The following is a 16,522-nucleotide window of genomic DNA, read 5'->3' as shown; positions in this document are numbered from 1 at the left end:
TTGCTATCTATTCGCTACTCAACTCCACAAAAGTAGCCAAACCTAACCAAAAGCCACATTTATATTAAAGTCGTAAAAATAAACTGGTGCAAAACTGTAATAAAATTTTCAAGCAAGTTTGAAAATAAACAGAATCTCGGTTGGATGAGCAGACAGACAAAAATACCATCTATAGATACACCCGACCTTTTCAACTTGCCACTGAAGTGAATCGGAAAGCTCCACATAAATTCCCTGATAAAAATAGGCAGAGCTGAGAATGCTTAAGTTGTAAATTGATACTGTAAAAGAACTAACCTAGTTAGAGAGATGAAATAAGAATTGACATTTACTTGAAAAGTCTGGAATATTTTGAAATTCGGTTCAGGATTATCCACCGCCGCAACTATTTCTGTTTGACATCGAGGAGTTAGCGCGTCGCAATCTGATTGAAAATTTTGATCAGGGAAGCGTTCCAAATTTGACTGCGAGGATAGCAATATGTCTTTGGTCAAATACTTTACTTGAGGTTGATGTGATGTTCTTAGGTGGACTGTGTCAAGAATAAACTTACCGTAAACAGACTCTAAAGTATCACAAGCTTTGAAAGAAAGCACTCTTTATACTAAAAGAAAATTTGAAAAAAAAAATATCACAGTTTTTATATCGTTCAACGAAGAATGGGAGCTATAGTAGTTGTTATTATAATAAAACATGATTCAATTATAGAATCTGCACAGAAAAGAGAACATAATAAAAATGAGAACATTAATTAAATGCGCTATCAGCAGAAAAGTAATAGAATAAAACTGTATAGGGTGGCAACTCAGCGAAGTTCTAGCATTCTTGAACTATCCAATAACGCCTTTGTTTGTTCCGGTCGGAAATCTGCTTCGGAAATTCGAAAATTCGCAACGCTTCATACGTTCATATGGGAACGGAAAATTTTCAACGAAATGCACGAGCAAACACTGTAAGTCGTTCCCGTGTTTGAGGAGTGATACAATTTTCAACAACTGTACATAATAAATGCTCTGCAGTTGATTTTGTTTTATATGGCAAACGACCACCTAACTGTATGACATTGCAGTCTATGATTCTGGAGTCCTCAGTACCCTCACCATGAGTTTTTACGTTTTAACAAATATGACTGTTTTGGTATTTGTTTACGTATTTGCCCATACAATTTCCAATCAGCGCCCCTAGCGGATTGTTTCAGAAGTATAGTGTCAGTAACGTAACATTAAATTTCTAAATTGACAAAATGGCGCTTTATGCTTTGTCTCTCTTTTTTGCGAACATGTGAGGCAGACAAAAATACTTGAGCATTTCCTTATTGTTACGTTTACTCAGTCTACTAAAGCAAACGGAACAGAATAATGGATTGAGTAAACGTAACTTAAAAATGTGCGATGTTTTGAAAACTTATAGTAAGGGTACAGGTCCCACTGATGTCTAAATTAGAATGTCTAGTGTTATGGTCTTGATATTTTCCCCTGAACCATACACTTTAAAACAGAATACTTATGACCATATTTAACATAGCTGCTATTAGGCAGAAATTGTTGTGGCGATGGTGCTTCTGGAGTCAGACCACAGAGGAACGAATTTGTATATGTTTAATGCCATATTTAGCTAAATAAAAACATTACTTTAAACTTATATTTCTATTAGCAATAATTTATCTTGAAAACTAGTTAAATTCTGCGACTCTTTAATTTATAAGATCATCTTGAATTTGTAGATGTCTAGAATTTTATTACTATTATTTTTCAAAATTGATAGATGTCCATAAAAATTACCCGAAAAGATATCGTTGAAAAGTCTCATCAAAGTCTACTGGGGAATAAATATTGAAACAAAGTTTTCACTAAAAATACGACTTCTAAACCACATTGAAGTATGAAATAATTTAAATAAAACCTTTTTTGGAGATTCTTTTGAACTCAGCGCTAGACTTTTAAAACTACAACAATAGTAATACGCCAATAAATAAATCTTATAACTATTTTCTGAATGTGTTATCAAATCAGCCAAATTTCAGCCAACCTAGATTATTTAAATACATATGTGTCGACCGACCCGTGACATATGTGTCGGAGCGGTCACCATACCGTCACACGGAATGGGCTCCTGGTTTGATCCTCGGCTAGAGAGATACCTTAATGATGAATTAAGTCTTCAGTACCGAGTTCGGTCAGCTTGTGTCCGGCCCGATTAGGTCTTTGTGTGTATCCATAACACCCATGATACTAGGAACATCCTAGTGTGGGACTTTGAGCGTAGAAAACGCAACATGCCAATTTTCCAGTATAAAACGATATTTACGACGATAAAAACGGTAGGTACAGTAAAACATTTGTCTCTATTTTCATCTCTGGTTTTTCCAATCTTGTATATATCATCTATATACCATTCAGGACTTTCAGACAAGGGTACAATTAGCAACTAACGACGGTTAACATTTTTACCTGCATCTACCTTTTTAGGAATCAATCCCTCTCCAAAATCTAAATAATAAATTTAAATTCCTATTCTAATATTTACAAGGAATCCTAATGTGGTCCTAATCATAGGATATGAATTTGAAATAAAAATCAAGTGGCAAACATTTTTTATAATATTATATTCGTAGGGACCATCAAAGTACATTGCAACCCAAGCAAAGAAGGCCTATACGTTACTTAAATTGACACTAAACAAACAAAAATATACACAGATGTAGACAACAAAACGGACGAAACAAACAAGGCAGACAGCGGACGTAAATTATTGAAATTGGGTCCCCTGAAGGCGGATATGTAAATATCACGATTGCAAATGAACAGACCCTCACGAGTACAAAGTTTTCAACTAGCGCAATATAGCTTTGTGCTTTGAGCCGGCGGTATACGGTATAATATAATGTATGATATATTATGTACAAGCACATAGGGGGTTGGTACAAAGATTGTTTGAAATCTGACCTCTCACTCTAGGGGTCCGGGATTTGAATCCCATAACATATGATATACCTACTTTTGTTTATAATAACATTTTAGTAGTAAACGAGCATGCTGTCCACCGACGGTAAGTGGCTACTGCTGCCCATGGACATCTTGATTAGATTAATACTTAAGGTTGAACTCAGAAATTATCCCTTGTTACCCCTTTTTTTGTTTACGAGAGGGAAACCTTTAAAATGTACCCTGTGCCGTGGGAGCAGCACGGGGTTATGTAAGATTCTTACCGCACTAAAACCCCACCCCGGTGGCCGTCCTCGGCCACTCCTAGGACTCCGGACATCTCCGGAGGAACGCAACCGGAGTCCTCTTAGCGCGTTGCCCATCGGGCTCCGCCCAGGTAAGCCTGACCCTCGCCACACCGTCTGGTGTGCACGACGGTATGCGACCACACATACCGCCATCCTTCCTGGGGTCGCTGTCCGGGTGGTTTGAGCTCCCACTCTTGCCACCCGCAACCCCGGAAGCCCCTTTTAGTCGCCTCCTACGTCAGGCAGAAGATACCGTAGCCCTATTCTGGTCCTGGAACTACACGGACCATCTCTTGTTACCCCTGAGAACTAAGTTGGAACGCCTCGGATAAGTATATCTCCCTTACCATACCCTTCAACGCGGAACATTGCAGGGTATAGCACTGCTGTTATTATGCAAAAAAAACTGTAGTGGTGGTGGAACCGCAGAGAAATTCGACGCTCACGACCGTCAAGGCGTTTTTTTTTTTTTGTCGAGGGGGAAACCTTCAAAAGGTACCCGGCAACGTGGGAGCGACGCCGAGTTATGTGGGATTTTTACCGCACTAAAACCCCCCCCGGTGGCCGTCCTCTGCGCTGCGTTGAGGGCTCCGGGATCTCCAAAGGAACGCAACCGGAGTCCTCTTAGCGCGTTGCCCCATCGGGCTCCGCCCAGGTGAGCTTGACGCTCGCCACACCATCTGGTGTATACGACGGTATGCGACCACACATACCGTCGTCCTTCCCGGGGCCGCTGGCCGGGCGGTTCGAGCTCCCACTCTTGCCGCCCGCAACCCCGGAAGCCCCCTTTTAGTCGCCTCTTACGACAGGCAGGAGATACCATAGACAGACCGTCAAGGCCTATGCCTTTTTCCTTTGAGAGGAACTCATACCCAGCAATGGGACAGTAATAGGTTGATGATGAAGGGCTCCTACAAGTGTTAGTCTTGCTGCTAGTTTCATAATATAACCCTTTTCTTTACCAGCAAACGATTTTAAACATCTGTTTATGTTCATATTGTATTTTAAAAGTAAATTGTATACAGGCTGACATGTAAGGAAGACAAACCGCTTCTGACTCAAAACTCAGTTATAAAGCTCTTACCGTTGTTCTGCTACCGGCGTTGCAAGATAAATCGTTTATACAATGTTCTGGAAAATACCATTTCTCCTCATATTCTATATAATTTGGTCTATAAATAAAAGTGTAATTAATTGTGTAGAAAACCAGTGCAGACATGGTTCGATTTTTTGGAACAGACTCCTGATTTTTTAAAGTTATTTCACAAACTCACAATACAACACGCACACTAACAACTTTGCCTAAAACATAATACAACGTTGTCCAACAGTGACACTTTAATGGGTGATATTATTATGTAAAAGTTACATTGAAAACGAAAAATCAGGTTTCTATGTAACACAGCGAACGTGGTTTTAAAACCCGGATGTTTGTTGGGGTTTTAAAACCGCAAAAGTTCAGCTCATACCTGGAGGTGATTTATTCACCTTGTAACATTCCATTACAGAAAACGGGACAGTTGAAAGTAAATAAAAGCTTGTAGGGTGACAACTACCTTAAAGGTGTGGTTTTGAAGGCGGTAGAACCATTTGTGGATCGACTCCGCCGGTACCGCCACCACACCTATTTCTACCTCACAACAGCAGTGTCAAGCGCTGCTGTGTTCTGGTTTGAAGAGTGTGGTAAGGGAGACATACTTATTCGAGGACTCATAACAGACCCCTCACTCAAGTTTATGCGAAGGGTTTAGTCGCATAACAAAAACGAGAGACTTATTTAAGGAATACCTGGATAAAGTACACAAAGTTTTAAAATACTTGCAAAAGGTTTAAAGGCGCAAAGGAATTAAAATGGTACAAGAGGCTTAAAAAAGTGTCGAATAGATGTGAGAACGTGTGCTTTGAATTTTTATATACAGTTCACTTTAAATCTCTTTATGCTTTTGAAGACCGTATCTTTTTAGAACATTTGGATCTGGGTTACAGTTGTTAGTCGTATGGGAGATTTTCAGTGTATAGTACTTTGTATTTATACAGAATAGTGCAAACCTATAGAAAGTTCTATCATCCTTAATACTAGGATAGTTGGAAAACATTCTAAAACATCATTACATCTGTACTGAAGTGAAAAGGGATTAATAAATAATTATTTCACCGGTTTTTTGGGGTGATTGGTAATAATTTCGATCGGCATTCATCATCCTGATCAGCATAATCGGGTTTTTTATTTTATAATAATATTTGATTTTTATTTGCAAGACAAGATATGAGTCCTACCTGAGGTAAGCCACAGATGCGTTGCTACCCCTTAGGGGGTTGCTACCCCTTCAAATTCAAATTAAAAATATTGATTTCAAAATAGGGCCACATAAACCACTTTTTGAAAGTCAATTAATTATTATAATCAGATTGCATTATAATTAATTGAATTAATAATAATAACTTCTTATAATTACGTAATAATTATTCCTACTAACGCTATAAATAAGTCTCTTGCTAAATTGGAATACCTCGGATAATATATAGGTGTCTGTAATATAATCAGTTTAAATAATTCACATACACATACTTACTTAAAAATACGAAACCTTTTTTCCAAATAATATTTTAGGCTGAATTTATGTTACCATGAAATTACATAACGAAATTATTTTATTCACTGAAGAACCGAATAACTGCAGCCTTCTGCCAATATTATCACAAAATATCAATATTATCGGGATAATATGAGTGCCGAATTTCAGCTTGTGTGGATAATTAAGTTAAAATTCGATTACAGAAATTTATAGGCAGTCGACGAAAAACAAAGTGATTAAGCCTTATAAAATACACTTAAAATTGTAACGTGTATGTGGTAAAGCTTTTCACGAATCAATTGCAAAGGCACTATCACCACAACTAAATACGCCTGATGCACGGCTGCTTTATTCTGGTTTGTAACACGTGGTTAGAGAGAGACTTATGTCACTTAAATGAGTTCAACATATCCCTCAGAGATAGCAACTCATCTTTAGCCTACATCAGATACGATTCCAATTCTAATTGTGGTCAATGGACGGCAGCGACAACGTGGTAAGAGGCTACTGCCGCCCATGGACATCTATAATCAACCCCAGATGAGATTACATATCTATAGCTGAGGTCGGCCGCAGATGTGCCGCTATTTCCTGAGGACTAAGCTGCAACGCTTCGGAAAAGTATTCCCCCCTTACCACACTCTTCAAAACAGAACACAGCAGCGTTTAACACTGCTATTATGAGGCAGAAATAGGCGAGGCAGCGGAGACGACGGAGTTGAACCACAAAGAGCTCTGTCTTATTCTTATATAAATATTATTGGGAGGTTTTGGTTGTTTTTATTGTCAAATAGAGTCCAAGCTTTCTTGGTACTTCAATAGAAAAACACAACATAAATATAAAAGCACACATTTATTCCCAAGCGCGGGATTTTTCTACAGAAATCAGTAAAACAATTTATCTCCCAAGCTCAGTGGCAGGCGTTCTGGTAGCCGCTGAGACGCTGGATAAAATTATATTTGTCTTACTTAGTTGTCAGAGGAATTCCTTGGGTTTCAAAATCTCATGTAACTTTTCAGTTATTTAGTAGAAATTTCATAATATATAGCGACAAAAATACAGATTCAATTTCAGTTGTAGTAAAACCGTTTTAGTTCGACGACCCGCGTGGCGGAGCGGCCACCATACCGGTCTGACGCGCAAAGGGTCCCGGGTTCGATCCCCGGCCAGACAGATATCTAAATGATGAATTTAGATTTCTGTTTCTGGATTTGGGTGTTTGTGTATTTGTCTATGTGTGTGTCCATGGCACCCACGACACAGGGAATCCTAGTGTGGGGCTGTGAGTGTAGAAAGCGTAAAAAAAAAGTAGTTATAATTATTAACTTTAATTTAAATATTATTTACATTTTTAAAACACGCCATACTTGTCAATAAAGAAAATCTTAAGTGTTAATAATAAGTTTACTTTCCCACTATTACCTTATTTTCTTCTTTCGATTTTCATTCATCATCCATATAGTTTAACATTTTTTTAATTTTTAATATGTTTTATTTCAATAACTTACTCATTCTTCCTAAGCTTCCTAACGACTTTGTTTTCATTTCTACAGCGAGATATTTATATTTCTTTTATATTTTCTTTCCTCGCTTTTATCTTGCTTTCTTCTTCTAACATCCTTTTATTGTATTATTTCTAACTTGTAATCTTTTACTCATTCTTCACTTCGTTCCCTTCATCTTCCACTTATCCTTTCTAAATTACAGGACTTACCTTTAAGTCTCTGGAGTGTCGTAGCTCCTGTCTTCGAGGCGCTTGTCCCGGGAGGTCCGAGTACACCAGGTTCCTGACGGCCCCCCGGAACTTGGGCTCGAAGATCACTGACGGCAGTGCTAGAGTGGTCAGCTTGGAGTTGTATCTGGGAAAAAAATATTGCATTAAATATGACTCCGGAGACACCATCAATAACATTCATCCTTATAACAACACTTAAGTGGTACTTTATATTGAGCTATGAGGGAATGAGGCATACCTCACCACATTTGACTTAAATTTTCGTTTATGGGTGCCTTGATTCATCGGCAGCCAGGAACAATGCTAAAAAAACAAACGTTATTTTCTATTCTTTTTTTAATATTGCCATTTTTGGATTGAAATAAAAAACATAATTTTACTGTTTTAGGGTGGCAGTGGTTTAAAAAAAGTGAGGGGCTTTATATACCCCTAGGACTCTCCCGCCACTAGTGAGGCATCCGACAGGGAAATATAAATTGTGTAGACGAACACAGGATGTCTAATCCTAATTGCAGTCGATTACAGATGTCCACTTACCAGGTGGTGCCATGTGCTACTTCAATTTCATTAAAAATAAAAATTTTCACTGTTGTAAAACCGATCGCAAACTCTCGACAAAACCATATTTTCAATTTATTTTTAAAACACGTTCAAATTCAAGGTTTTATGCAAACGTTGGAAACGATAGAAGTATTTACATTGCCTTTTTGCATACATTCTCTTTTACATAGAAATGTATACGTTAGTATATTTGGGTCAGCCGAGGGTCGGTCCCCACTGTACTGCCGGTCACGATCCGGTCTGACTTCGGTCAAATATTTCACAAAAAAGATACAATGTTCAAATAGAATGCATATATAAATTGTTTCAGTGAAAAACGGGACACAAAATGCCAGTTTTTGTATTACGTTCCTCACTCACGCATGATAGAAAATGAGATATCTACACGTATATTAAAACAAGATAAACATACATTTAAAGTATATATTTCTACTAGCTGACCCGACAAACGTTGTGTTGTCATATAAATAAAAAAATGTTAAGGGTGAACAACCCTTATCACTTAAGGGTATGAAAAATAGATAGTAGCCGATTCTCAGAGCAACTGATATAAAATATGCATATAAAATTTGGTGAAAATCGGTAAAGCCGTTTCGGAGGAGTACGGTAACTAACATTGTGACACGAGAATTTTATGTATAAGATTGTATGATAGAAAGTCGTTTACTCGTTTGTCCATTCAATGTACTGGTCATTACACCCCATGGACATCGACAACCAAATCCAAAATCCAAAGCCATCACGATATAAATCTGATAAGCACAGCGTAACAACACGTTCCAGTTTTGATCCCTGGCCAAACAGATATCTGAATGATGAATTTAAATGTATATTATAGGCTTGGATGTTTATGACAAAAATGTATTTTTGTGTTGTGTATGCGTGGCGCCCACGAAACAGCAAAACTATAGGAGAGCATTTGCGTGCACTATACATAAAACAGTTAATCATTAACTAAATGCTGAAACATAAGCCCAAATTGACGAGTCGTGGGTACAGACCCTACGTGGACATCGCCCGAGCTCTTAATAGCATTTTGAATATACCAGGGATGTATCATTTAACGGAAGCACTCGATAGAGAGTTCTCTATATATACTATGCAATATACGAGTAAATGTTTTTTATGAAACGGAACTAACGAACGGGCATGCAGTGCCCGGACCTGCCTGGACCCCGCGGAGGGGAGATTAGGAGTTCCAAAGTAGCAACGGGGGAGTGCCGCTGCTACCACCGAGGACTAGGTTTGAAAGACTTGGATAAGTATGTCTCATTACCATTTACCTTCAAATCATAATAAAGGAGCGCTAAAAATTACTGTTATTAGACAGAAATAGGCAGTGGTGCTGCCGGAGTCAAACCATAGACGATTCTACCACCTTCAGAAATTACTTCAATTTCTCAAAAAGGACACAAACTACCCTTTCTCGTTACAAGGCGAGTGGTCTCTAATCCGAGTGAAGGAAGCAATTTAAAATACGTGCATTGCCCCCATCAGCACCCTTTGAAATATATTGCACCGTGATAGAAAAGAACGGAAGATAGATTGTAGCGCTCCGTCCCTGTCGCGCCGAGATTGATGGGTACGTGAAGATTGGAGTGAAAAAATGGCTGAAAAATTCAAGATGGCTCCAGGATTTGAACTTACGGCCTTCGGTAATGGATAGCAGTATGGTGGAGTAAGGTTTTATATTACTTATGTATTTGTAACGGGCAGAATTTTTTGATGTATATAACATAATATAAAAACCATTACTTGAAGTTTTACATTTCCTTGCACAATACCTTTATTGACTTTTAAAATCTCAGGTGAACGCTTTCTAAAAAAAGAGTCGTCTAATCTAAAGGACTCGCTTGCTATATTTACAGTGCTAATCTAGGATTTGTGAGTTAAATGTGTGTCATTAACTCACGGCCTTTGTTATTATTGCTAATTTGCTACCAGGAATCAAACCTGTGACATTTAGAACTGCATAACAACAATCCAAAATCTCAGTAACTTAATGATCAAGAAAAAAAATACACACTGATGCTACAGACAGCTTCTAAAAACGAACAAAATGTCAATGCTAACAAATACTGGTGGTAAAAATTTCTAACTTTCAACAAGATCGACCGAGGCCTGAGTGACAAGGACAGAGCGTGTCAATTCATTACCCGCTCTCTTCTATCAAGAGGTCATTTTTCTAGACGACTCGACTTGTATTCTATCCGGTTTCCTTTAAATTAAATTCTCTATTGACTTCGATAAATGGCACTCTTGCGGGTTTTGTGGTTTCTTTTGACTTTCTTGTTTAGATCCGACATTAAGTTAATAGCCATTTTTATTTCTGAAGTTTTAAATACTTTGGCTTCAAAAATATACTAAGTAGAAATATAAAACTATCGTAGTTGTGGAAAAGTCTAAAGTACTGAAGCTAGAACCATGAAACTTCGAAAACAGGTTTTTTTATGGTATAGACTTTCATAAAAATATTTTTTATGGTAGTAAGGAATTTAAATAGAGGATGAATTTTTGAATTATATTAGGTTATAGTAACGGGGGTACCAAGAAACTAGTGATAGTGCCTGGTGGTTTAAAGTAGTCTCAATTGAGACGTCCGCGTTTCGAGCCTAAAGGCACCTCTGTACACTTACCACGAGTTTTTACGGTTTGACAAATTTGACTGTTTTGGTATTTGTTCACATATGTATTTGCCCATATAATTTCCAATCAGCGCCCCTAACGGATTGTATCAGAACTATAGTGTCAGTAACGTAACATTAAATTTCTAAATTGACAAAATGGCGCTTTATGTTTTATCTCTCTTTTTTGCGAACATGTGAGGTAGAGAGAACGACTTGAGCACTTACTGATTGTTACGTTTACTCAGTCTACTGATGCAAACGGAACAAAATATTAGATTGAGTAAACGTAACGTAAAATTGTGGAATGTTTTGAAAACTCATGGTAAGGGTACTGATAGGCATATTCTAAAGTAATGAGCGTATTAAATAATCTTTATCACATGTATATATGTATTATCGCCCTCACACAACTGAAAAAACTACGGGTCTTAAACAAACACAAAGAATAAAGAAAAATAAGAAAAAGGACCGGGAAAATAAAACACAAATTGACTTGACGCAAACTTACGTTATCTCATAAGTCAAAGTGGAGATCCCGCAGTTTTCTCGAGAAGTTACCTAATATCAACCGCTGGCCCCTGGGAGCAATAATTTAATTAGTTCGAGTCCCCACCGCCCGGCATTAAGAAATTTCTGTTGGTGTTCATATTTTACTTATATTTATCAATAAACGTATTTATTTTGTTGGCAAGTTTGCCATCTTCATACGTGCAAAGTCGTAATGTTAAAGGCTTGCGTGGAAATTGGCGTTAGTTGGCGGCAACTGTTTTATATCCCACCGTTGGGCACGGGTTTCTCCACTTTGCTACTCACTGCTTGTTTTATTACTTATTTTGTTAACAATTTAAATTAAAAAATAAACTCTTTTATATGTTAATTTCTCCACCTCACTGCTCGCTGTATTTTTTGACAATCCAAATAAAAATATTCTTACGTTAATTTATTACAAGGGTTTATGCAAAGTGGGATTCCTGTCTGTCTAGACATGAATGGAATACGACAGGCGACCTAGACTTGTAACTATGCTAATAAGTATAATAAACATTTGGAACAATATGTTTCTTGATTAAATATTTATCGCATACTTTTATTTTACTTTTTCATTTATTACACTTTACATTTATTTTACCTTTTCATTTATTTTACTTTTTCTGAGAAGACAATAATTAAGTTAATTAAAATTTATTTTATATTTCAGGTAGTCTATAGTGGACCTGGTGATAAGTTACTACCGCTCAAAGACATGTAATTAACTCCGGATAAGACTGAAGTGCTACCTAAAGTCAGCGTCGGAAGCGTAACTATCCCTGAGGACTACATAGCACATACCATTCAATCCATTACGCAGCAGCACTTATTATTGTTACTGTAACTCAGAAATCAGTGTGGCGGTGGTGCCTCCCGGTTCACTCCTGTACCTCTAACTCAGAAATAAGGTGGTGCCTCCGGGTTCCCCCCACAAACAGCTCTACCTCTTCCGACAAATAATTATAAACATAATTTGTTTGAATGTAAAGGCAGTAGCGAGAAATTCGTTTAAAACAATTGTTATTTTTAAAAGCATTATTTTAATTACTTCCGTTATATTTGGAAACCTTTCTGTTTTTAGTTCCATAAATATATTTTAGCGGTAACGGAGCATTCCCCCGACCAACTCCATCTCACATTATAAATATTAACGAACCCTACATATTTATGGACCGCCCGCCAGTTGTTTTGTCTAATTTAATTTCGCGACCCAAATCTTTTCACGTTTTTTGAGGGTATAATCTGATTATTTGGTTTCCGTTTTATGTCACAAACGCAAATTGGTTACGAAAAGGTGTGATTACACAATGTAAAGAAAGTCACTGATTTTTTTATTAAATTAAATTAAGGGAGCAGACGAGTAAGTAATACGACGGACGTGGTTACTCCAACATATTTTAACAAAGCTACGTGAAATATATTAAAAGAAATTATTATAATAATTTTAAAGCTATTAGATATACAGTCTTTTTTATATTTGAACCTAACGATAAAGCAGACGTGCTACCTGATGGAAAGTAATTAACGTCGCCTATGGACATTTGCAACACCAGAGGAGTCGCCAATGCATCGCCGGCTTTGAAGGAGAGCTCATTTTGCACCTTTTTTGAAGAGCCCCATGTCATAGCGCTCCGGGAATACCTCAGAAGGAAATTCATTCCACATCTTGCACGTCCGTGGTAAGAACGTCCGTGCAAACCGAACCGTGGAGGACCGCCACGAGTCCAGATGGTGTGAATGGAACTTCATCCTTCGGCGAGTGGTGCGATGGAAGAATGGTGACGTAGGCACCAGTTCAAATAGTTCCTGGGAACACTGACCATTGTAAAGCCGGTAGAACACGCAAAGGGACCCTATGACCCTCCGTAAACTTAAAGGTTCTAGCCGAGTTATATACCGAGTTTAAACGGCCTCACATATTTTCGCAATCCTGCGCTGCTGTGTTCTGATTTGAAAGGTGTGGAAATATTAACACATACACGAGGCATTACAATTTAGTCCTTAACAAAATTTGTATCCGATTTGACTTTAAATTACTGTGACTACTGAACTTATCGTGAACTACATTCTAGTATAAGTTTATCAGTAGAATTAGATTATTGCGTAAAAATTTCAAGTTATTCCATCAAAAACTTTTCAAGTTTTACGCATACAAGCATAAACGTTGAAATTTTATTTACTTATACATAAAGTTTAAGAGTTACGAGTTGATACATAGACCATTTCACGCCCAACGGAATCACACATTATAAATATTAACGTGACCCACATACGAGTGTTTACGGCACGAGACTTTTTGTCTAATTCAATTTGACCCTAATTTTTCACAGTATTTTTACACGGTTCAAGATTTTTATTTGTTCGACCTCGAGTGTGTAGCATTTATAATTAGATACAATTGTAAATAGAAAAGTGTAATTGCTAACTTAGGTACTATGTCCTATGAACATTCATTAAATTTAGTATAAATTTTATTTGCAATGCTAGTAGAACAGAAAATATTAAAGAAAACGCTAAATCCTAAAACTAAAGTCTTATCAAACTCGATGATACGTTAAAAGCATAGACGAAGTAATAAAACAGACTCCCGATGATATGTTATCTTTTACACGGATAAGTGCGACAACTCACCGATTCATGCAGATATAAAGGCTACAGGCTGATTGGTCAAAACTATTCGCCGGATACCAAAACATACAAATCTTATATAATGAAAGTACACGCTTTCTACACTCACAGACCCACACTAGGATTCCCTGTGCCGTGGGTGCCATGGACATACACATTACAAATACACAAACACCCAGACCCAGAAACAGAAATCCAAATTCATCATTTAGATGTCTGTCTGGCCGGGGATCGAACCCGGGACTCTCTGCGCGTCAGACCCGTATGGTGACCGCTCCGCCACGCGAAAACGAGACATATTAATTTTATATTCCTACTTTATATAAACCATAAACATTATATCATAAGAGCAAAAAAAACCAACTGCTTAAAAACATAATCTATGTAACTACCGGAATTTAAACTAATCCAACATCACCTCATATGTAAAAATCTATTAAGCCGTTTGAGCTGTAGCTCAAAAAACATTACCCTCCGTTCTTACCTATCTAAAAAAATATAATCTAGAGAACATCTGTCCCTCTGGTTTATTTCTAAATCGAGAACTTATTTATGTAAGGAGTCTATTTAATTACTTCGTTTTTGTCAGGATGGAAACTGGTTAGGTTTCCATCCTGACAACACTGCCCTAATAAAAGTGGGACGGAATCGCCCCAGGAATCTTAATTGAGTCAGTGAGAGATTGTGGAGAAAGTCACAAGCGACTTACCCTAAAACCAAGCATTTACACAAGCATTTGCAGCTTTAAAAACCATTTTTATTTAACAGCAGTGATTGTCTAGTACTTCAAACGAGACTTTCCAATCGAGGGGTCCGAGATTTATATCCCACGCATACGTTTGATTTTCAAAGTTATTTGCGTATTAAAAAATATTATAATATTAAAAATACATTCTATTATAAAAAATATCGTGAGAAAACCTGCATACTCTACCAATTCGTACTTGGCCAGCGCGGTGGACTATGGCCTAATCCTTCTCATTCTGAGAGAAAACCCATGCCCAGCAGTGAGGCAGTTATGGGTTAATGATGATGATAATGATTTATATCAAATCTAACTATCTTACAGTGTTTATTACAATAAATAAAATAACAGGCTCAATTTTGGAGTTTAATTGTAAAAATACCACAAAATCTACGTCTACTGGAGATTTGTAAATTCAGGAAAATAAAATTAAAACTAGCATGTAATTAAATTTCATCAGACAATATTTTACTTTTACTTAAAAAAAATGGTTAAGATTACCATATCTTATTTCCATGATTTTATACATAAACTAGCTGACCCGGCAAACGTTGTGTTTCCATGTAAATAACAAAAATGTTAAGGGTGAACAACCCTTATCACTTAGGGGTATGAAAAATAGATAGTAGCCGATTCTCAGAACTACTGAATATGCAAATAAAATTTGGTGAAAATCGGTAAAACCGTTTCGGAGGAATACGGAAAGTTTCGGAGGAGTTACGTTTTAACAAAACCGTAAAAGCATGTCAGTGAGAATAATATAAGTATTTTTGTAAACACAACCACATTACAAAACTCAGAACACCCCCTACACTTTGAAGTAACCGCGTTACAATAACGAAGCTTAAAACTTTGCGTTCCCAACCGCACCGCTAACTCCCGAAACTTCGGCCAATGGGCTTTTAAAGCTTCCGAAACAAGATGATACCCATGAAATATGGCGTCATTAATGTAAAAATACCGGTTCCCACCGCCACTCTGGATTCCCGCCGGGAAATTAGACCATTTTGCCCATTTAACGCTTCATAATATAATCATTTAATCGGGTTCGGGGTAATATATTTTATCAGTGTTATGGCTTCTTAAATACCTGTAATGGGTGCTAGATTTGTGTAAATATCCACGCTTTTAGTCTCCATTTGACAGTTTTCTTTTAACTATATATAGTTTGTATATTTAACTAGCTGTAACTCGTATCTTCTTTCGTTCACCGTCTTTCAGTTGGTGATCTTTGAATCGTGAAGTATGTAATTGTCTACAGATTATTAAATTTAAACCATACGATATCAACCAAGAGTTATTATTTCCAAAAACTAATTTGAACCACCTTATAAAAACTTTTCATAGGAGACTGTCAAAAAAGAAGACACAAAATTCCAAACTTGTTAAAATATTTTTTTCTGAACGAAACAAGTAAACTTTCATTTAGTTTTAAACATTATTGCTCTGTCGTTGTAACCGTCATTTATTATGTAAATGATATCATATCGTTGAAACTATAAATATTCGGTTTTTTAACTATATTCGCAATTTACCGAGAACCACTTAAACTTCGTAACTGAACACTAACTAGGAGCATAGTTAAAATGATTGCCAAAGAGAAGTGACAGAATGTCCCTAAACTTAACAATGACTTGGCAGCGAACAAATTTCGACAGCCACTTCACACTTGGCGAGCATCGACGTGTCGCATCGTCGTCGTGTCGGCATAGTCACGGACGTTGCAAATGGTATCTCGCTCCGAGTTACACTTGTATATTTTTGTTCAAGTGGAATGTATGATTAATTACAGTAGCATGCATGTTCAATGTTACTGAGTTACGAGATATGAACAAATATCTGTCGTCACATTCTTTATTTCTTATTTTAATTTTAAATATCGGCGGTCC

At 37.1% G+C, this 16,522-nt stretch overlaps 1 protein-coding gene across 1 annotated transcript in view; it reads right to left on the bottom strand.

The window, feature by feature from the left end:
- The window catches only part of LOC140742989 (neurexin 1), a 170,478-nt gene that overhangs the window by 94,228 nt on the left and 59,728 nt on the right, over positions 1-16,522 (bottom strand). Inside the window, exon 4 of the mRNA XM_073074114.1 lies at positions 7,524-7,668. Coding sequence (XP_072930215.1) covers positions 7,524-7,668 — 145 coding nt within the window. The remainder of the gene's footprint in view (positions 1-7,523; positions 7,669-16,522) is intronic.

The sequence above is a fragment of the Epargyreus clarus genome, unplaced genomic scaffold, assembly GCF_041222505.1.
Source record: "Epargyreus clarus isolate Ecla_fem2 unplaced genomic scaffold, WU_Ecla_fem_2.2 ptg000006l, whole genome shotgun sequence".
NCBI lineage: Eukaryota > Metazoa > Arthropoda > Insecta > Lepidoptera > Hesperiidae > Epargyreus > Epargyreus clarus.
The sequence above is the reverse complement of the archived record's forward strand: the minus strand, read 5'-3'. Positions and strand labels throughout refer to the sequence as shown.